Raw genomic sequence first — 25,925 nt, 5'->3', positions numbered from 1 at the left:
GATAGAAATGGTCCACAGTACAGCTTATGTTTACTGATCTTCAGAGACTGAAGAAAAATGATCTTATTGATTTAAACCCTATTCTGAATAAGAATTCTTTTTAACACATATTTTAATTGTGTATAAATTATCCCACGATCACCTGTGACCCATCATGGGAAGTTCTTATCACATTATGCAAGTATAATATACATGGAAACAGTTCATCCTAAATTCAATCCAAGTACACATAAGAAAATAAGCACTAACGTAAGCACTAGTATCTTAACTATAGAGAATGATAAACCTACCCCCCCCAAAAGAAAAGCAGGTGAAGACAGCAACTCTACCAAACTTGGTTTGCCCACTTAAACCACAAGAATCTCAACTACAGAAATTATCTTCTAATAATATCTGAAGAAATACTTTAGTTACTTTAAGGGAGGAAAAAGAAAAATAGATAAGCCACATTGAAGTTAAAGAAGTATACTCATGGTTGCATATTATGTACATTTATATAGCAGATCTGTGTTTTAATTTCAGGTTCCCTCGTATTTAGAAAAGAGCTAAAATTCTCAAGGAGTTGTTGCTTGAAAGACCACTGCCTGTTCTCTTCCATTTTGCCTATGACATCACATCCACTTTCAAGGTCGTTACCAATAACTGCACAATAGTGTCACTTTCCAGCTGTCAAATCAAACAAAACTAAAGACATTTTTCTCCAACAACCTTGTGGTTAAATATCTGAGATGAGCCACATGACAAAGCATGACCACAGAGCCCACAGAGCTCTTTCCTACATGCTCTCCTAAGTATACTAGGCTAGGTGAGGGCAGGATTTTTACCATGCTCCTTGAATGGAAACAGCAATTTCCAGAATGAATTCGAATTGGAGAGATCCTACAGAGATAAAAGGGTCTGTGGATATAGAGCATATCAGGCCACACTCTGCAAAGAGAGAACTGGGAGCAGCTTAAATAAGCATATGAACCACTTGATGTAATTAAAGAGCCTGAAAATGGGACTCCATTGGGCCCAGTAGCAGGTTCATGACACCATGCTTTAAAACCCCTCAGCCTCTCTACACTATGTCTAGTGCCTCTCCTCATCCGGGCTCTTAAAAAAACAAGGGAAAAACAGTCCCAAAGCCCCCCAGCAGAACTGCCCTCCTGAGTACACTGAGCAAACCACGTTCACATACCATGCCATATCTAATGGTGTTGGTCTCTAGTATGATAATTGCTTAGTAAGACTTTACAACCTTTTCTAACTGCAAAATTTTGGTATTACTATTTGGCAACTTAAACTCAAAGTTCCCAGGATCTTGGAAATAAACTGGATTGACTAGTGGCATATTATTTTCTACTCTAAAAACAAATCATAGACTGTAAGCATGAGTACTGTTTTCCAAAAAAAGTAATATAACATCACACACACACGAAAAAAAAAAAAATCAAGGCAAAAATTAAATTACCAAATTTTTATATCAAAATAGATTTTAAAAATCTAATGCTCTTTATTGCAAGACATCCTTTTGTTAAAAGATTTGTTACTTTTTAATGTTTTACCTAAAATTTAACATGCTTACAAAACAGGTTTGTCTTTTTATTTAACACCGTAGAAATGTAATTAGTAGGGGCTGGGGATTTAGCTCAGCGGCATAAGCGCCTGCCTTGCAAGCGGGCCGTCGTGAGTTCGATCCCTGGTACCGATAAAAACGAAAAAGACAAAAAAAAAAAAAAAGAAAAAAAAAAGAAATGTAATTAGTAAAAGATACTACACAATTTAGAATAGGCTTTCTCATTTATATTACCTTCCAAATACTTTCCAATCAGCAAAAGTTAATACACCAATTAAAATATTTCTATATATGATGCGAACGTTTACAATTTAAAGTTTAGAAATTGTTTTGGATTATCATTATATGTATGAAAATTGTGTAACACTATGCTCATGCTAAGAACCGACATAACAGAATCACTGAAATAAATGTGCTGTGAGGAATGGAAAATGTATGGGGCAGGTGTCTTGGTCATAACAAATTGTGAGCATTCTTTAAAAAAAAAAAAAAAACAACTCATGGGACTTCCCCAGGTCTACCATAGAGCTTATGAATTTTGGTTGTTTCTCAGAGTAGCTTTTTCAATATTCAATAATGTAAATAAAATGGCATGACAAAATCTGTACCCTAGAGTTAATAAATTGTGCTTCTACTGCAGGACAAAAAGAAGTGACTGGTCAGCTTGCACTTTCTGCCAAATTAGCCACAACTCTCCTAGGAGAAGCCATGATCCTCCACACACTAATTAAATAAGTCAATGCTGTAATCACACTTTAGATAACTAATCTACTTCAATCCTGATAATTTAATTACCTAATTCTGGTAAATAAATTCCAACCTTAGTCCAAAATGATTAGAGGATTAAAGTTTAAAACTAGTGAATACAAACTGAAATAGAACACTTATAAAGTTCAGAAATTTCATAGGGTTTGTTCTTCACTCAGGTGTCAGTTTATTATCCCGAATCCAGAATTTAAATATATTAATATCCCAAGGTTTTCTGAACCAGTTCTAAGTGACATGACCAGTTCTAATGGATGTAACTTAATAAGTTGCTTTCCAGGCTTAAAACTCCCTAGCAAAGTGGTCTTCCCTGACTTCTCCATATAAAATAGTTCACCACTTCCACTTACTCTGCTTTGTTTTTTGCACAACACGCATCACCTGTGTACCTGTGTTCCATGCTGTGCCACCTGATAGAGTGACAGACCATGCTAGACCCCATCTCGAGGCTTAGAAAGCTGTCTGACATACAGACACTAAGTAAAAATGAGTTAAATGAGCAAACGAATGTCTTAAAATGTAGACTCCCAAATAGCACATATGTACTTCGACCTGTAGTTTTTCCTAATTTTTAATTATAATGATTTCAATAGCAAGAATAAACAAACCACAGAGAAAAATGAACAATTTCTACTACTAGCACCTCTACACAAGAGAGCACCACCAGTTAAAACGTTATGTTCTTATAATGGAATAAACAATTTAACTGAATGCTGATAATGAGCCTATGATGGAGGTATTCCCATTTCATGGATTAGAAAACTAAAAATCAGAGAGGTAAAATAAAATGCCCATGGTCAAACAGGGTCAAATCAACACATTCAAAACTTGTGAGCTCTGACATCTACACCCCTAAAGTTGATGTGTAACAGCGACACATCATTAGGGGACAAAAGCCTTTAGGATCAGTATCATAATGGCACAGTACAGAGTCCCCACCAATATAAAGAGCTGAAAAAGGCACAGCACCGTCTACAACTGAAGCTCAAGACTGCCAAAACTTGAGACATACTTAAAAAGTAAACATAACTCAAATCTTTCTTCCAAAAGAAATACCTTAGAGTCACAATTGGTCTAGTAGATAGATGGAGGTAATACAAATAACTTCTATGCTTGTAACCTGGCCTTAGGTTAAAGTAGCCAATAAAAACTAGTACTCTATGTTAAGCTACTTTTTGCTACCCTAATTCTATCATAAATTCAGCCAAAAATCATTTTCCACTGTCTCCAGCTTTTTCTTTGGCCTCCATTTTGTATTTTTCATCAAATCCATTTATTCACAATTTGTACACGACTAGTCAAGCTCATTTGTTCCATGAAATAAATGCCATTGATTCTGTGTGCTGGTAACGGTTTCTCAGACAGTTAGTCATTACTTCCGCCCACATATTTCATATTTCCCTGGAAAACTGGCAGCCACGTGGGGACTTAATGCTCCTTTCAATAACCACATTTATAATTTGTTACAAGATAATTTTATCTATCAGGAAACTCATGTTAAAAATATGCTGTAATGCATTCTCTTATAAGTAGAGTAAAATCAGTCTTCTTTTCCTATAATACAAACATCAACCCAATTTATAAATGACATTGGAAATCAATAACCATCTTTATTCACTAACAAGGAAAGGTCTTTCTGAGTAGACCACGGTATTTCTTAGCCAATCAACTACCCAAAAAACAAAAACATTTTAAAACTTGTAAGATATGAAGTACTCTTAAATTAAACAAATGTATTATAATATTTGCACCTTTAATTATACATTCAAAGCCTCCTGATTATAGGTGCACACAAGCTTAACTACTTCATTAGACAATGCATTGTTTTCCACATTACATGTTTCAGCAATATTTTTCAGCTTGACAGTTTTACTTACTGTCTTCGAAGCAGTATTAATGTACTGCATCACCATTTCTTTTTTGATACCGAAGTCCTTTTCCCGCAATGGTGCCTTTTTATCTTCATTTAAATTCATATCTTCCTGGAAAACACAATTAAAATGGCTGATTTTAGAATCTAAGGAAAGCGGCAATTCTACACACTGCACTGCAAATGGGAAAATCAATAATTTGTGACTAAAGCAGCATTAATTGTTTTGGAATGATTTGCGTTCTGCCCGGAGGGTAGGGAGAGAGGAAGAATAAAGAGACATAGAAGAAAGTAATGTGGGTCATTTTAACAGGTAAAGTGCTCACCAGAAAAACCTTAAATTCACACCAGGCTATTAAAATTATATTCACATCACTACAGATAATTAGACAGTTGCTGATTTCTGCCTTTCATGAGGTCATTAGGATTCACAATTTCAATATATTTATTTATTTTCAACGGGTGCATCAGAAGCAACCTTGTACTATTTTTTGAAACAGCTGCTGTGTACTATGAAAATTAAAAAAGTTAAATAAACCACCACCTTCCTATATGGATAGCTACAAGAACATATCCAATCAACTATATATTGTATATCCCAGCAACTGAAAAAGCATTCTATGATTTTATTTGTCTTTCCTATCCCCATCAAAAATATTTAACTAGCTGGGGATTTAGCTCAGCAGCATAAGCACCTGCCTTGCAAGCAGGCAGTCATGAGTTCGTTCCCTGGTACTGATAAAAAGGAATAAGGAAAAAAAAAAAAAAAATTTAACTAGTTATTTTACCTAATGATCTAATCATGTTAAAGTTGCACTAATATAAAAATAAGCATCACCTAAAAATTTAACATGTCTCAACAGCACTAATCAAAATAAAGGGTTATACATCTTGTATTTTCTTACAGGACTAATTCTGAGTGAAAGTACAACGTAGGTATAGCCATATAAATGTATGAATTGCTATCAAGAGGTTGCCTAAGAGGTGGTTCTGGCATCCGAAGGGAAGCCTGGGGTTAAAACAGACTTGGCTGAAGAAGGACACAGGTAAACTCCATATGCGCTCAGATGGGGCTAAAAAATCAGGACTTTGGATCACCTATGGAACCCAGAAAGTTACATTTCTTCCAAGTTTTATAAAAATGTTACATTCATCAGACACTACCTCTGACTCAACTTTTGGCCACCAAACCCTACAGACACTTAAATGTCAAAACTGTCTTCATTTCACCTTGGTAGAAATATCTAAGAACTTAGAAGTTGTTCCATGTGACACTCAAAAACAAGGCAGTAATTGGTAATGCCACTCTGGCTGCTCTAGTTAGAAAGCTCCTTCAAATTGTGCAAATAGTAGATTGTTTTCATTTTCTTTCTTGGTTACTGATTCTCAGAAGACCTTCCAATTACCTATGGAGGATTTTTCCAAAATTCTGGGGACATTTTGTTGTCACAGCGACTGCCTTTATCATAGCAAAGTATGCAAGACATTCCTGTTAGTCCTATACTACATAAAAACGGTCTTGTAGCCTACAATCACACATTAAATGAGAAATAATTATCTGAGCCCTTAATCCAAGTCAACGGAATCAAATATAAACTGTAAAATAGAACGTAAATTGTAACATATTAAATACTTTGTATTGCATGGTTTTAACATATACTAAACTTTCCAACTATTCTGAAAGTTACAGTTAAATTCTTTTTTTAAAAAAGCTTTACCAGTAATTTTGCTCTATTTCTGAAATCTGAGAATCCTAAGGCAACACTGTTTGTGATACTCCAATTGCTAAAGGAGCACACCTCTATCAATCTGTTGTAGTCACAGTGGTATGAAGCAGAGATTCAAGAATGTTTCTTCATTGTACTTGCTTGAGTATGCAGGGTCAGTTGCTTATATTGAAATACAGACTATTATCTAATTCAGTAAGATATAGCAATTTTTTAAAATTATGCATGTAGGTTGCTTATACTATCTGTAAATAATTTCACTGGAAATAAGCCAGACATAGAAAGACAAATACTAAATGTTCTTATTCATAAGGAGAAGTGTAAAATGTTCATCTCCAAGGAATAACAGTACAATACTGCGAAGCACAAGGGTTTTAGGGGAAAGAGAAAACTGATTAGTGGGTATCAGGTATAAAGACACAGGTAGACAACGGATGAAATTCTTGTGTTCTATAGTACAGACAGGTGACTATAGGCAATCACTTATTTTATATTTCCAAACAACTAACAGGATTTTAAGTATTCCCAACACAAAGAAATGATAAATATTTGAGGCAACAGATATGCTAATCATGATTTGATCATTGTGCACTTTATACATGTCATATATTACTGTGCCCCATCAATATATACAATGATGTAACAAGTAAAAACAAAAATAAAAAGAATTTCAATGGAAGAAAGTAATAGGAAAGTTAGACAATAGTTATAAAAAGTGGGGGAACCCAAGAGAATTGAAAATCTGTTATGAATTCTCAATATTTTTATGCTGTCAAACATAATTCAGATTCTTTAATGAGCTAATTAAAATATTTAATATATACAAAATACTAAACAATGAAAGCCAATTACTTGTGGCTGAAGTTAAATTTCAAGAAGGGTAGTTGAAAGAAAGGGAAAAAAATAGGCTACTGCTTTTTGTTTTCAAAGGCTTTCCCAGATGACATTAGTTAGTACACACAGGTGGTAGTAATGATTAACTTTAGATGATGATTAATGCTAGGTGAGTCCTCAGGATTAAGGGGATCTGTGAGATTGTTTCCACAAGAGATGAGCATTTGAATCAATGGACTGATTAAGAAGATACACCCTCAAAGATACACACTCAGTGTCGTCAACGCCTACCAATCAACTGAAGACTCAAATAAATCAAAAAAGAAGAGTAAAAATAATCCCCCTTCCCCCTCCCCCTCCCCTTCCCCCTCCCCCTTCCCCTTCCCCTCCTCCTTCCCCTCCCCCTTCCCCTCTCATCTACAGTTGGGACACTCCTCTCCACCTGACAAACTCCACATTCACACCCAGAGCTGCACCTCTATGCACCACTTCAGCCTTGGAAAGAGCCTTTTACTAACTCCCTTGATCCTCCTCGTTGATGATTTATGCTTCAATAATTTAGTGAGCCAACTCCTTTTACAAACTCATGTATCAAACAACCTATCTACATCCTTGTATATCTCTCTGGACAACACTGATTAGTATAATGTTATATCTGGAACTAAGGAAAAATTCAGTGTTACCAATGCTCTCCTCTGGGTGTTATATACTCAGTCTTATTTAAACATGGCACTTACTTTCCTGACAAAAGTATGGTGACAATCTCAATGCATAAAACAAAAAGGAAATAAAGAAGAAATAATAATACCATCCAGAAAAGTATGGAATCAACTACACAACACCGTAAGTCCCTGGAATGCTCACTAGGAATAAAATTCTGTGTAGCAGGCATCGGCCTCTGTACTCCAGGAGGAAATGGCCTTGCAAAGAGTAAGACTTGCTGTTTGCAAAGAAAAAAAGAGAAATAAGAGAATTATAGAGAGAAAAAAAGTATTAATTAAAGTATAAAAGACTTTTAAAACAGATCTTTAGTTTTTAGGTGTGGAGACAGGGGTAAAAAATAATCTCATGAGGCCATAGCATTTAACTTTGGGGAGACCTAAGTGGTGAGAAAATGCATTGTGAGTTTTAACCTTTAAAGCAGGTGTCTATATTCTATGCTACAATCTCAAAAGGATTAAGCATCTCCCAAGGCTATTCAAGAAACTGAACTGGAGGTAGGAAAGGTGGAGAGGAAGGGAGCAGAAGAAACACGGTAAGTGAGTCATTAATTTTTTGGTTTCTCGTTTTACACTTGCTCAAAGCTATCATACTGTATCTCCATTGTCTTAGCTCAGGTTCCTCAGAGGCAGAGACTGAGATAAAGTCAAATACAGATGGATCTACAGAGGGGAAATTCTCAGTATAAGGAAAGTGAAGACAGGAAAGAGATACACCAAAATGTGACTTGGAATAGGTTCTTTGCTCAAATTGAACTGCATACCAGGACCACCCGCAGGGACCAGCCTCTACACCCTCAGCTGAGCCATCCTTAGCATTAGGGCCCACTTCTCCTGACAGCTGACCTTGGGGAAAGACAGCCACTAGGAGCCACTTAAGAGCCCACAGATATCACCTGGGGTATACAGAGCAGCCTAATAAAGCACAACCAGCACTCACTACAGCATCTGCAAGTAATCTGCTTGATACTAAAATGTCTCCTTTCTCCTAGAATTGAATAAATACAGATGCCTATAAGATGAGCAATAAAAGTCACTGTGTATGAACTGACTTTTACATTCAAATTTAAAAGATCAAGATACCTACCACACTGCATATATATATATATATATATATATATATATAGTATATACATATATATATACACACACACACATATATATATAAAACATATGCAATGAAATTATAGATGTTTATAGCCCTGGTGACAATCTGTTCCAAATAATATTATTTTTTCATGAAATATCTGTTATAGACAAATTATTAAACAGGAAATACACAAAAACATACAAGGTTTGATGAGTAATTTTTTTATTTTAAAGAGATTAAGACAAACGAGGACATAACAAAGCAGATCAGATCAGAACAATGCAAATAACACAGCATTTTACCACAAGACAACCCATAATTAACAGTAACTACCAGTGTCTCTTTCTTTGAAATAGTTGGGCGTAGCTTCATATACGATAGTATCGATAATTTAAATAAAGCAAAAATTTCAGTGAGAAATTAAGTATTTTTAAATGTAAAAACTGTTATTGATTTTCTATTTAATGAATGCACTTAATTCAAAATATCTGAACAATCGCCAAAACAACAGTTTAGAGTGTCTGAAGCAAATACTATTTTTATGTTGAAGTTCCATTATTATAATAGCTATAAGCATTATGAATTACCTCATTCACAGCACTATCTTTATATGTATTTAGTCAGTTTGCCAAAAGAAACTGAGATTTGCAAAATCAAAAATTATTTTCCTTTAGTTGATTAGTTTTTAATTAAAACTGAAAGCTAAATTTAATCACTGTACTATTTTACCATGCCAGCTAGCCTGATTGGCACCAAAAAAGTTAGAAATACTACAAAAAAATGTTTTATAAGTTAATACACAGGAACAAAAACCAGAGTTAAAAAGATCAAATTGATGTGGCACCAGAAGATGGGAAAAAAAAGGGCTGGGGATTTAGCTCAGCGGCATAATCACCTGCCTTGCAAGCAGGCAGTCCTGAGTTTGATCCCTGGTACCGATAAAAAATTTAAAAAAAAAAAAAAAAAAAAAAAAAAAAAAAAAAACACTCAAAGTAAATTAAAAAAAAAAAAAAAATGAAAAAAAAATCACTCCAAACAAGACCAAGAAGGGACATCAAAGGAACACAAGAGCCACCAAGTATGATGGTGCACACCTGTAATCCCAACACTCAGCAGGCAGGGCAGGAGGACCACTGAGATTTCAAGGCCAGTATGGGCTACATAATAACTTCATCCACCTGAACAACGAGGTGAACTCTGTGTCCAAAAAAAGCCAACCTGAATAAGCTGTAACTGAAGTAGTCAAAACAATCTGAGAAAATAACAACAGTAATTAAATTATAACCCAATTAGGAGGAGATTTTTGAGACTGTGCAAATATCCTGTTTCTTTTTAAATACAAAAAGAAAAACAATGAAGCAGATTCCCCCTTAAAAGTAGTCCAAGCTAAAAACACAAAAGGAGACACAGTGACATTACACATTCCTAGGAAATAATTACGGGGAAGGGTTTGTGGTCTCCATGACGTTCTTCCCAAAACAAACCTCCATCTGATCATAAGGATGGAGACATGAACAAATCAGATGAATCCGAATTGAAGGCACTTACAAAATAACCAGGACTCTTCAAAAGTGACCAAAGTCATAAAAGACAAGGAGCTTTCACTAACCATAGGACACAAAGGAGACAGGATGACTAAATGCAACGTGGAAATCTGCTTTGGGTCCTAGAATATAAAAAAGACATGGGGGGGGGGCGAATTAAAAAGCAAAAGACATGAGTAGAAATAAAGTCCTACAGTTTAGGTGGTGGCACTGCATCAATGTTCACGTCTCTTAATAACCATCCGAACATAAGATGTTGACAATGAGCTAAGTAAAGATTTTAAAGGAATTTTCTGCTATTTGCAACTCTTCCCTAAGGTTAAAATAACTTTAAAGAAAAAGAAAGCCTTTCAAAAGCAAAAATTGAAACAATTTTGAGTATCAGAACATTTAAGAATGTAGCAAAAAAGAGTAAAATATTCTTCTCTCATTAAAAAATAAAAAGAATTTTTTCAAAACCCCTAATGTAAAAATTTATCTTAAAAAAAGTTAGAGTTTAGCTACAGTCAATACACACTGATTGGCTGAATGGAGATAAGAGGAAGAAAGAAACCACTATCAAGACAAACCCAAAGCTTTGGAGATTTTAAACTCCCCAAACAGAATCCTGGTTAAAGCCTAGAAACCAGAAACCTTAGGAGTTTCCCAAACACAAAGTTGTCCGGTCACTTCCTTCCTTCCCCTTTTCACTGCAGCCCTACCCTGTGAACCGTTTCACAAAGACCACGAGTAGCCTTATGATCTTAAATTTTGGTGAAATGGTTGGATCAGGCACTGCGCTGAACAGTCATAAGCATCATGTTAGCTCACTACTAAACATCTCAAGTGTTCCCTCTTTATACTGATGTTTAAAAGAATTTTTTACATTGACCAAGGTCCCCAGCGTATGTTTGAACTCTGTTTTTTTACAGTCTCCCCGTTCCTACTTCCGTAACATCTGACCCCATGATCACGTAACTCACACTTAGAGAGGGGGATAAAGACTGCCTGACTGAACACCGGCTGCTGACGCCTTGTGTCCCCTTTCACCGCCTCGCCTACAGTCACCCAGGACACGTCCTCAGCAGCCTTGCGGCCAGCAAACTTCACTTCTCCTTTTCGCATCCCAGTTCTTCATGAAGACACAAAGCACCCCAGGCATCAACATTACCATCATCTACACGATCCTTGCTTCTGACCTCAATCTTCTCTCTTTACTTCTCTCATTCCCAGATTATCTTTTTCTTGAGTGCAATAAAACCCCCCACTTCCTGACCCTTACATTTTCTCTCCATGCACCTCAATTCACAGGTAGACACACTTATTTTGAGCCCTTACTACTGTCCAAGAAATACATAACTACCAATTCTAGCAAACATCCTCAGTAAGGAAACATCAACCTCCTCTAGGAAAAAGGTTATCATTCAGCTTCCTGTATACCGTATCACAAATCATTTCTTCCCTATCATTTCTGCACTATTCATAGATAACCCAATCCATTTATTATTGAGATCCCCTTTCTTTTGTCTTCTAAAAAGGTAATACACATCAATTATTCTATTCTCTACTATTTCACTAAATTCTTAACTGAGGATCAATATAGAAACACGTTAAAATTGTGATGGACTAAAAGAAAAAAGCCTCCCCTCAAACCTAGCTCTGCTTTATGCATGAATATCTTTCTTCTCCTCACAGGTAACTTTTAAAAGAAATTTTTCTACACCTGCTGCCTCTTTAGAGTGCATGGCCCATTGTTCACTTCTTAAATGTTTGTTGCAAAGGTCAGAGACATAATGAAAGTTCCTAAACAGAATTTGCTAATCCTACTTGGGACCAACATGAGGGGTAGGTCATTTTCTGGAAAATGGCATTAGAGCCAGAAAGAATACTCACAGCCCTTTCCTGGAACACTGAGCATTAGCTACTCCTTGAGGAGTCTCGAGGTTTCTACACCAGCAACAGGACCCAGTTCTAGCTCCTCAAGTAGAGACTTCAGGAACGGTACTGACACTAGGTAGACCAAGCCCGACTTCATCTGTTATAAAGCACTAGCAAAACCACACAAAACTCAGTGACACTGTCAGGGTCAGACTGTGACTGAGGACTGCCACGAGAAACCTGGTATAGGAGTGAGTGGAGCTGACATGCCTCCCAAATGTCACCTATCAAGCGAGGTGACTTTGTGCAGTGCTGTGCCCACCCAGAGGAACAAACAGTTACACCTTTTTCTGACTTGTACTGGTACATGAATGGGTCTGTGGTAACACAACCCGCAAACAAAGTCAAATCAGCAGCTTTAAAGACACATCAGAACATTCTTTCTTTGGACAAGATGGGCCAGAAGTTCCCATAAATGAAAGCATTACCAGTTTGCTATGGCCGATTTTGGGCATCTTGACTCCATCCTAGACTTGTAAAATATTGGTACAAACTAAGTATTTTCCATATTTACTTTGGCAAAACTGAGGAAAAAAAGATGCAATCGCATTACACAAACACATACATGCATCTAGTTAGAACACTAAGGAGCAATCAAGCAGAGAATGGCAAACAAAGTGAACTGTTTTTGAACTAAACTGCAAACATTAGACTCAGTATTTTCATTCATGGATGTGGATTTTACAAGACAGCATGCTCACTAAATTTATATACACCAAGTTGAATGGGATCGTTAATGTCATAGAGAGAAAGAATACATTTAAAATGACTGTTTAGAGAATTAGGTGAATATATACAAGCAGTAAGTTGCTGAAGATGGTCAGGCATAGCCAGAAAGGAAAACAATGCTGATAGACAGAGGCATAAGAGTTACAAAATGGATACTGGGTAAACAGCATTATAATGGATCAAAACATTCATGTGAATCAATAAGCATAATATTGGAAGATAAAAACTGAAAGCACAGTAATAGCAAAACCAAACAATTATTAAGTCAACAGCAATCATCAGATTTCAGCAGTGTATGGTTTTCTTTCACAGATTAAAGACAACATAACTGTTCTTGGTAACACTGTATTTCGAGAGCCACAAATACGCTGAGCATCTTAAGAGGTCTAAGACAATCACCTATTTCTCTCTCCTGGGACTTTAGAGCTCAACACCCTCTGAGGACAAGTTCATTCATAGTTCTTATATATGTATAATTCTGTTCTTAATCACACATCTCAGTCTCTCATCACACCAGTGCAAAAGGTCTTGCTAATATTTACCCCAACATTAAGATAAGACTTTTACACCATCAATGGTTTAATGCCAAATCAAAAAACAACAACAGCAAAATGTAAGTATGCCAAACTAAATGACTCTCATTTAGTTCTATAATTCAATAATTTTTTAAGAGTCATTTAAACATAATTAGAAAGCCAAAAGACAAATGAAGCTGAGAACTTGGAATTAACTGTATTGCTCCTTCCTATCTTCAAGATGTGAATAAATAACACTAACACTATAAAAGGTTTTCTTTTGTCCATGGTTTTTCTCCCATTTGGTAGATTAAACTTATGCCTTCAAACTGAGCTATAGCTCAGCGTCTTTTATTTTTTATTTTGAGACAGCATCTCACTTAACCACCAAGTTGCCCAGGCTGGGCTCGAACTTGCTATCATTGTGCTTCAAAAGCCCACAAGACTACTGGAATTACAGACATGTCCCAACATGTCCGGCTATTTTTTTACTTTTGTACAAATCTTTATAACAATCTTTTCTATACATATATGAGTATAAAGAGGTCATTTTTGGCTTTCTCAGTAGTTGCTTTAAATTTTCAATGTTCTAGCCATGCTCTTTTTAATGTCCATTCAAATCAACAGGAAGATAGATGACTAGTCCATTAATAAAAAATCAATCAGAAAAATGACATTGACCCAGAGACTGACAAATCATAACATTATTATTTGAACAAATAATCTACCTAACGTTTATAGGAAGTATACAAACTATCTTAAGTGATAATCAAATTTCAACTTATTGTAATACTATAAAGAACCAAAAAAAAAAAGAAAAGAGAATTTAAGTTATCACTTTCATACACTATAAATGTTACATGAATATACAGGGTGCTATAAAGTCTAATTTATTTTGGAACAAAACCTTGCCACAACTATTCAAGCACATGCCCAAGTGCCTACAATCACAGACAAAAGTTATGATATTCTATGGATAAAAACACTATCACTGATTAAAAAAGGTTGCACTTACTTATTGCTTTTTGACTTCTCTAAACAAATGACCCCTTCTTCATAAATTACATGAAGATAAAATAATTATTTGATTTAAGATACAAAGGCTAGCTTTCCTAGGGAAGCAAATGAGACTAAGAAAAGACCTTACGAGTTGTCAAGATGTGCCTGCAAATCTCCTAATTGGTGGAATGGCAGGTTTAAATATTACCGTAATATTTATCCTTTGAAATTTCTCTCTAACCATTTTATTGGCGTTACAAACTGCTACCAGGCAAAATCCACTGCTCCTAAATCATTTATTTTCTCATTTATCTGGATCTGGAAGAAACAACTAAGTATCGACATTATTTCCCTGACAAACACAAGCCATGAATCAACTTGACAACTGCCTTACCACTACTCTCTATTCCTCCTCTTCCTCCTCATATTTGGATTATTATTTGACCACCTTTCCCTGAACTTTTCAATTTCTATCCAATGGGAAGAAAAAGGTGACAACTAACAGTTCAGGCAAAGCGTCCCCACGAGACCTCTCTCATTTTATCTTATCAACCCTACACATGCTTCTTAGTTTGTAAGAAACACAAAGTGCTCATGATACAGGAAAGCAGATTTGCAAAGAATACTAATACTTGAAATAAAATAACTGCTAGTAGGAATATGTAGCAGTCAATAAACACTAGAGAACTGCCAGAAGAGGTCTTTGTTGGTTTTTCTGCTCATCCCACCCCCTGGTGACCCTTAAGGCGTAACTCATATGCTCAGCACAACAGGTATTCATTTATTCTAGTTTCCCAAAGCAACAGCTATGCGTAAATCCTTAGCACCGTGGAGTAAAGAGAAAAAGGCAGAAAACAAGAAAAAATATCACTAGTGGGTACCAAGAGTAAGTTTAGCTACAGGAATCCTCTTTACTGCTACAGTAGCAAGAGATCAAATATAAATAGTAACATTTAATTTTACCAGTTCACTTGAGCACTTTCTTTGTTCCTTAGGATCTTAAGTTTATCTCTGTTAAAGATGTTCTAAATAGAGTATAAAACTCAGAACAGCAGATAGACATATTGATACAGTAGACCTTTGACTTACAAATTTAATTCATTAGCAAGGGCTGGTTATAACTCAAGTTGGTTGTAATTAAGACTATTTTTCCCATAATAAATAATAGAAATACCCATAATTTATCCCAAACCTCCCAAAGCAGCAATTAACTAGCCTTTTCTTAATAAAAAGGAGGGCAGTGTAGTGTGCATAATTTACCAGAAACACCAGCAATTTTCTTAGTGTGGTCAGCAAAAAGTTATAAAATGTGTCTCATTTACCAGAAATAACAATTTAATACTATATTCACCATTCAAATTGACATCTTTGACTTGCAGGAAGGGAGGATGAAAATGGAAGGTGGTTATTGTTTGGAAGGAGAGTCCCCTTCCATAAGAACATCAGGAATCCAGCCCTCTGGAGTCCTTTCTCTCCTTGGAAAAGTCAGTAGTCCACTAGGACTTGTTTCTGTCTCACTAGGTTTCAACCTTGTCAGAAGTAAAACCTGCTCTAAGGTTCTCTGTTTCTGTCTTTTAACACTGTTCAATAGTATGACAGGACACTGTCATTGAGGAAGTGAATGTAATGAGTGACTTTTTTTGTGTCTGGGTGGTCTTCTCTACAAATGTTTGAGGCTTGGTCCTTCTTTCACGATTTCCTATATTTCAGAAAAAAGTTTGCCACGCTGATTGTTGGTACTCTCCCTCCTTTTCAGAAACTCATTAGCTACCATTCTCTGCTGCACTGCCAGAAGTTACTGAAGTTCCTCTGTGGACAATTTTTCTAACTGTTCCTCCACCAGTTCCACAATGTCATGCTGTCTACCTGCAAGCCTATGGACTCTGCTTATGTGACAGTGTCATCAACCACGGGCCTTCAAAGTCCTCCTCCTGTGTAATGTTAGGCCACATTTTCTTCTAGGCAGATCTCAGTGTCCTTAGAGAGACATTGACCAAGGATTTCTCAATCCCATCCCACACAGAAAAGGATGCTATAATGTTCCTTCCAGAACTCCATAAGGCTTAAATCTGTCTCTGAGACCATCTAGAAGCACATCAGGAACAGTGCCTTGGTGTATAGCTTCTTAAAGTTAGCTATAACCTGCTGGTCCATAGGCCACAGTAGAGGAGTCATGTTATGTGGAAGGAACTCAGCTGAGAGCCATGCGAATTCACGAGCCAGGTCTTCTTCCAAATCTCCTAAGTGAGCAGGAGCATCATCCATGATGAAGAGAGCTTCGAGTGGTAAACCTTTGTCCTCTACAAATTTCTTAACAGAAAGACAGAAAGCCTCCCTAACCCACTCAAGAAAAAGCACTCGTTACCCAGATTTTTTGTATCAGATCTCCAAGTGACCCTTAGCCTATTACTCATGATTTCATGTTTTCTGAACACTTCAGGGATGGTTAACCATGTTTAACCACTACCATTCATTGATGGATCATCTTTTACAAGATCTGTATTTATAGCCCTAACTTTTTCACAAATTATACTCAGGCTATAACCTGCCATCTAATTGTTTTTCCACACTAATAGGCTTTCTACCTCATCTAACACTGTCGACCATGGCTCACTAATCTGAGTAACACCTTTAGCTACACTAGCTTCCTTATACAAATCTGTTCTCTATAAGATTGTCAAGATGCTTGATTTCAACATGCTCTACATATTAGCAAGATCAGTCACATGAAGGCCACTCTCACATTTCTCCACAATTTCCTTCTCTTCAATTGTGATTGCTTTCTTTACCTTCTCTTCCTTTCTTAGTTTCTTTTCTAGCATTTTGGGGGCCATTTTGAGCAGTAATGAGAGCAATTATATAAAGTACTAACCAAAACATACAAATATGTACATCTGGGTTCAGGCTGACCGTTACGCATGCTTACATGTTTTTCTACTATCACAAGTCTTTGTTTACAACCGCACAAGCTGCCAGCATTCAGGTCCTAACTTGACTTCGGTTGTAAGTTAAACTTAAAATTCTGGTCATAGCTGTAATTCCAGCCATGAGGCCAATTGTAACTCAAAGGTCCACTGTATTTAACTCTTGAGGACGGAACTATCTGAGATGAATGGGGGAAACTCCTTATGCAGTAGCTCAGTAAGAGACAAGGAACCTTGAACTAAAGCAGGGGAGAAACACAAGGAGATCTAACAAGGACAAAACAGTAAAAGTTCATGAACATTCTCCTAATGGGATCAAGATTGACTAAGCTCAGGGTATGCTTCCTGGATAGGAAAGTTTTGATTTTTTAAAAGCAATACAGTACATTCAGTTTCTGATATGTTAAGGTTTAGCATGTTTTACAAAGCTGGACTGCACCCGCTCTCCTGTACAAAACACAGCAAGGTATAAGCATAGGGGGTGGTGTACAGTAGGAAAGGGCTCCCAGCTCCAGTAGGAGTGCGGACAAAACCAATGCACAGACAAGCAAAGGAGGGCCAAAGGCAACACTCACACAATAAAAGAACAGATAGGAGAGGAGACAGGAAAAGAACCAGACAAAGAGGATGGAAATCAGAAAAGAGAAAGAAGTATCACACTACCTAAAATGAAAAGAAATGCCAATAACCAAACATGGTCAGCAATTTGTATGTGGCAAAGAAAGCCTGATCATTAAAAAATTTTCATAGTTAGAGGGGTAAACACTTGAAATAAAACCCTTGAAAAATTATATATGATTGGTAGAAACAGCCAGAGTGAAGTACCCTTTGTAGAAAAAGGATCTGGAGGAACAATACAAAGGATATTATTAGCAGCATCTGAAGCTCAGGGAAAATTCAGGCCTGAGCCATCTTAGAAGTGCCACATCTACACGGTAACTCAAGCAGAGGAATGAACTCCAGAAAGACAAGTCAGATAGACAAAGAAATCACCAATAACTTGGGAAATGCAGGTGATATTATTAGAAAACAAGGCCATGATACCGAAGGAGCAAAGAATCAGCATTTGTCATCTTCCTTATCAGTTGTAGATAAATCGGCCCCTGCAAAGAGACCTACAGCCCTAATGCCTGATCTTATGGAGTATTATACTGCATGGAAAAAAGAGACTCCGCAAATGTAATTAAAATAATAAATTTTAAGTAGGGAAATTATCTTGGATTATCCAGGGGAGCCCAATCCAGTACAAGCCCTTTAAAGCACAGAACTTACTCTGGACAGATCCAAGTCTGGCACATTAAAACAAGAAGCCTGAAAAACTCCAGCCATGAAATGAACTTGAAGCTTTTAAAATGTAGGGCCTCACATGAACAACAGGACAGAAGTCTCTTGAAATTAAGAGCAGAACGCAGTTTTAGTCAGCAAGGAAACCAGGACCTCAATTCTACACCTTCAAAGAATCACAAGAATGAGCTATGAAAATCCTTCACAAAACCTGAGAGCCTAACCAGATGACTTCAACCATGTGAAATTCACCAAGCCAGTGAAGCCAACCTGGATTTCTAACCCATGCAACTGCATTTGTGCTGTTTAAACCCCTAAAACCGTGGTAACTTGTTACAGGAGCAATAGGAAACTAATATACCTGCTAGGAAACCAATGGCAGGTTATCAGTACCCTCAGGCAGCAAATGCGTCCTCCTCCTCTCCTTGTAGTCTAATCTGGAAGGAAAGGGATTCAGTATACAGTAAAGAAGAGAAGCAAGAAGAGCAAAGGGGCCAACTGCACCCCAATAACAGCCCCTACTGCAGAGTAGCAAGCTTGGAGTGGGAAAAGAATCAATGAAAATTCTGTCAGTTACATTAATGCAGTGTCCTTGTTACTGGCAGACAATAAGAAGTCTCTGGACAACGTAAGCTGAGAGGACCAGTTCAAAGAGTGAGCAGCTGCAATACACAAGTCACTTGGAACGTGCACCCATCACGTCCTGCTCATCCAAACACACGTGGCTACAAGAAATGCAAAAGGTAACCTCCAAAACTTGCTTCACAAATCAGGACAGTGTAGACAGTGCACAACACAACTATATCACATACCTAAGATCTACAGAGAAACCAGGCTGGGTTTTTAGTTAAAAATTCTGCTAATATAAAAAAATAAAGAGGGAAAGGGCCCTTAAAAGCATAAGTAAAACTTTCTCACTATTTTAGCAAAGGACATGGAAACTATTATAGAGATCAAGTAAATCAATTTCCTAAGTGTAGGAAAAATGAGTGCCAGTGTTAAGTATGACAGTGTACTTCGCATTGATTAAGTAATCAAGTAACAGTCTTTCAAAGGACTGACACTCTAGAGGGACAAGAAGTGTTCAAGACAGTTTTACTCCACATACAAATTAAATATTTTGATAAGTGATAAGGACATTTATTTTTTTAAATTGTACACTGCCAAAACAAAGAGCCCAGATAAAAGATTTTAAATAGTATAAAACTTCTAAGGGCAAGAACAAAAAAGTTAACATGGCTGATTACTGAACGTTGCTTTCTCGGGAGACTTTTTACTAATAAACACATTACAGATAGCAAGCCAAAAATCAAATCCAGTTTAAATCTAACATTCTCTATAAATAAAACAGCTTTAATTTTGTCAAAAATAGAGTACTCCTGAAAAAAACTCAGACATACCACTATTCCACACTTAAAGAAGGTAAATACCCTTCCTCAGTCTCTTTAGCATTAATTCAGTGTCAGAATCAAAAGCAGTCTTTCACTTCAGAATATTACAACATACTCAAAAAATCAAAGGAATGGAATGAATCGGTTCCTCGTTTCTGAAAAAGACGTTAGCTGTGACTACCTTGTTCCTTAGCATATTGAACAGCTCTAAGAAAGCGACAATTTCATTTTACCTCTGCTGAGTAAAGGGATGATTTGATTGCAAAAGATCTTCTGACAAGTAGACTTGTTTAAGATTTAACAAGTCTTCTGGCCCAGTAATTAAAAAGATTTTCTTAATCACTTCAACAATGCCTGTATCCATCTGTCCCATATATACTGTTATAACTGATAATCCTCCTCTCTGAAGACTACCAAAAAAATAGTGTAAACAACATTCAGTACTTTCTAGGTTCTTGTCCTTTTAACTGCTTATGGTTATAAAATATGTAAATAGCAATAATGTTCAATAATAATAATATTTAATAATGAATAGTCCAGCTGGGCATGATGGCACACTCCTGTAATCCCAACACTCAGAAGATTGAGGCAGGAGGATCATTGCAAGTTCAAGACCAGCCTGGTCTAGAAAGGAGCCCAAGGCCAGCCTGAAGATGTAGCTCAGAGCTTGCCTATCATCTATAAGACTCAGGTTCATTCCCCAGGACCACCAAAAAAAATTAATAATAGTATCACTCCATAAATGTTTCACATCAATAAGCTACTTACAACCAGGCACAATAGCACATTTCTGTAATCCCAGCACGCTGGGAAGCTGCGACAATAGAATCATAAGTCTTAGTTAGCCCAGCTTGGGCAACTTAGCAAGCTAAAAAAAAAGGAGATATGGCTGGGAATGTAGCTCAGTGTAAAAGCCCTACCTGTAATTCCTAATTCTGAGAGACTGGGGTGTTGCTCTGCTTACTCAGCTGGTACCTACAGTTATGTTTAAAAAAAAAAAAAAAAACTTTTTTTTGGTACTGGGAATCGAACTCATGACCTCACACTTGCCAAGCAGGCAGTGTGCCGCTGAGCTGTATCACTGGCCTGAAAAAAAAAAAATCTTTTAAAAGTACTCACAAGTGAGCCACAAAAGTACCATTCCAGAATTTCACAGATAATTAAGGTAAATGGTTCCACTTACACTGCATGGATGAGAGGGAAAAAAGGGCATTTTACCATCCTGAATCCTCAAAGGTAGTACAGAAAAAAACTACCTTCATGTAAGTCTCATTAACAGTGGCAAAGGTTAGCAAGAAAATGTTACATTTTCTTTTGCTCTTGGCTGAAATTTTATCAACTTATGGTGCCAAAAGAGGAAAGGTGTTACACATGCATGGTCAACAAACCAAAATCAGCACTACACCAAGAGCTTGCATAATAATAGATCAGCTTTCCAAGCTTAAATTTTGCAGGCGATAAGCAAAATAAATACCAAAAATATACTCTCAGTAATGAAAACTTAGGAATCTGCTTGCCCTCTGTTCTTATCCAAAACCTGAATTAAAATTTACCTCTTCTACTTAATTCCCCTAATCTATTATAGCATTCTATCTATTATGTTTCCCCTAAAGCTAATTAAGTATCTCAAAATCAAAAGTAGTTTCTTCCTAAACGTAACTTATAAAAAGAACTTAATTATTAAGTACTACCTTCAGGCATTTCTTCCTCAGTTAATTTTTCAAATGTTTATTTTGAATCCTAGGAGGCAAGCAACTTGAAAGTAGAGACTATATATGTAAATAAACCTGTTTAGATGAAATTAGCATCCATTCATGGTACATGGTTTGAATATACTTTAAATTAGCTGGGTTCTTGTCCACATTACTGCAGTTGGCTTAAAAACCAGAGGCTAAGTCAGTCAGTGAATCATGGTTAAAAGAACCAAGTGAAGAAGGCCCCAAGGACACTATGTGTCTCTACCATGACAGGTACACTCCAAGAGAACTGAGTTCAACTCTACAGACATCACTGTTGCAGAACAATAAAGAGCATAAATATATTTTTATAAAAAGAACAAAACAAAGTCAAAAAAAGTACACTTGGTACACAGCACTGTGATCATCTTCTAAAATCTACTGAACTAAGACAAACCACTCAAACAATCTATTTAAATCAAGCATACCAGCTGATACACTGGACTGCTTGTTTTAGCAAACAAACACTATATAAAACAAAAATTGGTGTGATGTTTTTCTTCACACTTATTTTTGTGATTCAAAAGCAATCTATGACTAAATTGCTATCTTAAATGACATCTGGGATCACCCTAGGGAACGTGAGTGCCAAGCATGTTCAAGAATTCCATTGACATAAACAAAAACTAAGACTTTTTCTCAATCTATAAAGAGGCAAAATTCTTACCATCATCTTTTCAAAAAGCTGTAAGACTTCATCCTCCGACAGCGGCTTTGGAATGTTTTCCATCATCTCTGAATGTGCCAACGAGCAGTCACTGCTTGCAAACGCAGTCTTCAGGTTGGGAAGAGGAAGTCGCTCTTTCTTGCTCCCCGGAATTCTAATGCTGGCAAATTTATCCAGCTATGATAAAAGATAAAATAGTACATGTAAGTATTTCTTCTCCCAGCGACACTTACTAACTCCACAAATGGAAAACACAGAGTCAGTCACATTATCACTATGATTTTGTCAAACCGAATTCAGAATTTGTATCGTTAAAAAGTATAAAAAGTAGTGAAAAGTTTTCAGTATCAAATTCTATCCGAAGGCTGAAGAGAAATCACACAAATTTCAAAATTTCCTCTAAGTTTAAAGTCATAAAATTGTATGTTTGAGATCTTAGTGATGGGCAATCTTTCTCTATAGATTAGTAAACTAAGTATTTTTACAAAGGCAACTTCACTAATTTAATGGTGGCACCAAAAAAGTACTCAGTGCTTTGGCCCCAGGCCACTGCCCAGCCACATTATCAAGTACCCAAACATATGTCATTAGGGCAGGATTGACTTCTGCTTAAACCTTGGTAGCTTTAGTCTGATAATACGTTTCAATTTGCTCAGGTTGTTCTGTGTTTGAAGTTCCTGAGAATCTACAGAGCAGGGTACACAAAGCCTTAAAAAACAAGGCTATATTTTTCTTGTAATGAGAGTTTTTCTGTAACAAGGTCAAATACTTCATTGATACTGGAAAATGCACAGGTATTTAGTTATTTGAAGTTGTTTGAATTTCATAAGTTCCATTCCTCACAAAGAACCCAGACTTGTATTTCAAGATTCACATTTCAACCAAAGGACAAAAAGTCTCAAGGCAAGTGTCAAGAATAGAAGCATATATATTTTAAAAGTATAATCAATCATCCTTTCAGTTGCTTGCTGTTGCTGTATACTTTTAGCTATTATTTTTACCATAATGAGTATAAGTCATACATTTCTTACTTTGCTCATTATGGTAGCCAGAAGCTATATATAGCTATTGAATTAAATTTAATAATATTAAAAATTCATTTCCCTACTTGCAGTAGACACATTTCAAGCTCTCAAGAGCCTTATGTAGCTACCATATTGGTCAGCGGGTACACAGAACACTTTTAGTGCCACACAGTGTTCTACAGGACAGTTAGTATAACTAGCAAAGAAATCTGACCCTAAAAAATCTCAGTTTACAAAGGACAGTCAGCATACACTATTTAGTTTATAAGAAGCAGAATAGAGAACAAGAATTCTACATTCATCCTAAAACTAGGCATCCAGACTTAAAAGTAAAAAGAAATGATTCCATGGTTTGAACACCAGTAGCTGAGTTGCAAAGGTAAAAGATTGCCAGATTCCCAATAATATCCAAATCCTAAGCCCTCGAACCATGTGAAGCCATGGATGAACTAAATTAAAACTGAAGAAGCAATGAAGCTAGCCTCAGGTCAACAGGAGCGCAAAATGACAGTCTCCCAATTCGGCAGCCTAGAAGAAGAATGGCATACACTTTTGAGGAGAAAGTCATTACTTTACGTAACTTTTGAAGGGGAATTTCTTACTGTACAGTACTTAAATGTCACTATATAATTAAAGACTGCTCGACACAAAGAAGCATGAAAATGTGACCCATATTTTAAGAGACAACAGATGTAGGAATTGCTCGGGTGTCAGAACTTAACAGAGAAGAACTTTACAATACAATGGAAAATGCTAAAGGAAATAACATAAAGAGTGAGCTGGACTCCACATATGAGAGATGGAGAATTTGTTTCAGAGAAAATTCACAGAAAACTACTCTTTAAAAAACAAATCCATTGGAAATTAACAGTAAGTTAGAAGTGACGATTTCACTGAATGGTCTTAACAATTTATCTAGACATAGCAGAGGAAAGAATTGGTGAACCTAAAGAGATCAACAGAAAGTAACCCAACTAAAATACAAGCAGGGAACTATGGGAAGAAACACAGAAAGGAACAACCGATATGAAATGGTGTAACACAAGTTAATTGGAATCCAGAAGCAGAAGAGAAGGTGGGAATAGTGCATAAGAAATATTTCAGGAAATAACCAGGTATGATGGCTTATCCCTTTAATCTCAGCATTTAGGAGGCGGAGGCAGTAAAAACACTGGGCGTTCAAGGCCAGCGTGGGTGACCATAGTTCAAGACCAAACTGAACTACATGGTGAGATGCTCTTAAAAAATTTTTTTAAATTTTTAAATCAAAAAATACACTAAGAAAATCGAATTAAAAAAAAATATATATATATATATATATATCAACTCATAGATCCAAGCAGCTCAGTGAAACCCAAAAAGAATAAGCACACACAAGCATTTCATAGTCAAACTGCTAAAATTAAAGATAAAAGATAAATGACAAAACAGCAATCAGAGAAATAAAAAGAAAAAAGGCACAATGTAACGGCTAACTTCTCACTAGAAACAATGCAAGTGCTGCTTAAAGACTAAGGAATAACAGCTTTAAAGTCTGCAGGAAAAGTACGGCCACTTTGAGATTCTATATCAAGTGCAAATACTTCTCATAAGTAGAAGCAAAACAAAAACACTCTGACCAACGCTGAAAACATCTGTCTCCAGCAGAACTGTAGTACAAACAGTGTTTGCAAGTTTTTTAAGTGGAAGGGAAATGATACTAGAAGTAATCACTGATATACAGAAAGAAATGAAGAACAGAGGAAAATTCATTGGACAGTTGTGATACAGAGCTGGGTAGGGCTTAGCTTAAATAATAATTAACAGGAGGAGGTAAGCACATAAGCAGGTAATTTTATACACCTATACAGAAAATGTAGCAAGGAGTATGTAGAATGTCCTATAGTATTTAATAACAAAAAAGAATGGCATCTCATTCACCAGCATAAACATTCTCCATCCTGGAATACTCAGAAACAGTCTCTCTACAAATATACATGTACAAAAGTCACCATCCCTTATGTACCTTGAGTCCTAATTCTTTATTGGTCTTTTTAAAAAGTATAAGACATCAAAAAAAGAAGAGGTGTTTTAAGAAATGGAGGTAGTTATTCTGCCTATCTTCTGAGTGACTTCTCCAATGCTATCACCTCCAAACATTTCCTAAGGGCAGAAACTATACCGACTCCTCTTCACGCACACCCAATGTGTAACTTGATTAAAATGCCAAATTTATAATGAAGTGAAATTAAGCAAAACATTATTAAAGCAACATCAATATTATAAAGGTAAACATGTCAATAAGTGGGAATAGAAATCTCAAGCACTTAACAAGCTAATATGTAAATGCATGCCCTAATGGCTTTATTGATAACATTTTACTTTTAATTATACTTTTCAACAAAAGCAGTACTTTTCTAATAAAAAATCCTCATAAATCATAAAAATAACAGTGACTTTTATTGTCATACGGCACTACAAACTGAACCCAGAGCCTTTGCATTGAGCTACACCCATACCCCTTTTGTTATTTAGGGACAGGGACTCACTAATTTGCTAAATAGCATAGGCAGAGCTTGCACTTTTGATCCTCCTGCCTCAGCCTCTGAGTGCTAGATTACACACACATGCCACCGTACTTGGTTAACACTG

At 36.3% G+C, this 25,925-nt stretch overlaps 1 protein-coding gene across 2 annotated transcripts in view; it reads right to left on the bottom strand.

Annotated features, from left to right (window-relative positions):
- The window catches only part of Diaph3 (diaphanous related formin 3), a 462,609-nt gene that overhangs the window by 399,060 nt on the left and 37,624 nt on the right, over positions 1–25,925 (bottom strand). For both annotated transcript variants that reach the window (XM_063232700.1, XM_063232701.1), the window contains 2 exons: positions 22,270–22,446; positions 4,201–4,305 (listed from right to left, as the gene is read on the bottom strand). In XM_063232700.1, coding sequence (XP_063088770.1) covers positions 4,201–4,305; positions 22,270–22,446 — 282 coding nt within the window. The remainder of the gene's footprint in view (positions 1–4,200; positions 4,306–22,269; positions 22,447–25,925) is intronic.

This window comes from Cavia porcellus, unplaced genomic scaffold, assembly GCF_034190915.1.
Source record: "Cavia porcellus strain 051 isolate PalLab524CR breed Dunkin Hartley unplaced genomic scaffold, mCavPor4.1 scaffold_21, whole genome shotgun sequence".
Classification (NCBI taxonomy): domain Eukaryota; kingdom Metazoa; phylum Chordata; class Mammalia; order Rodentia; family Caviidae; genus Cavia; species Cavia porcellus.
This window is presented reverse-complemented; position numbering and strand designations above follow the sequence as displayed.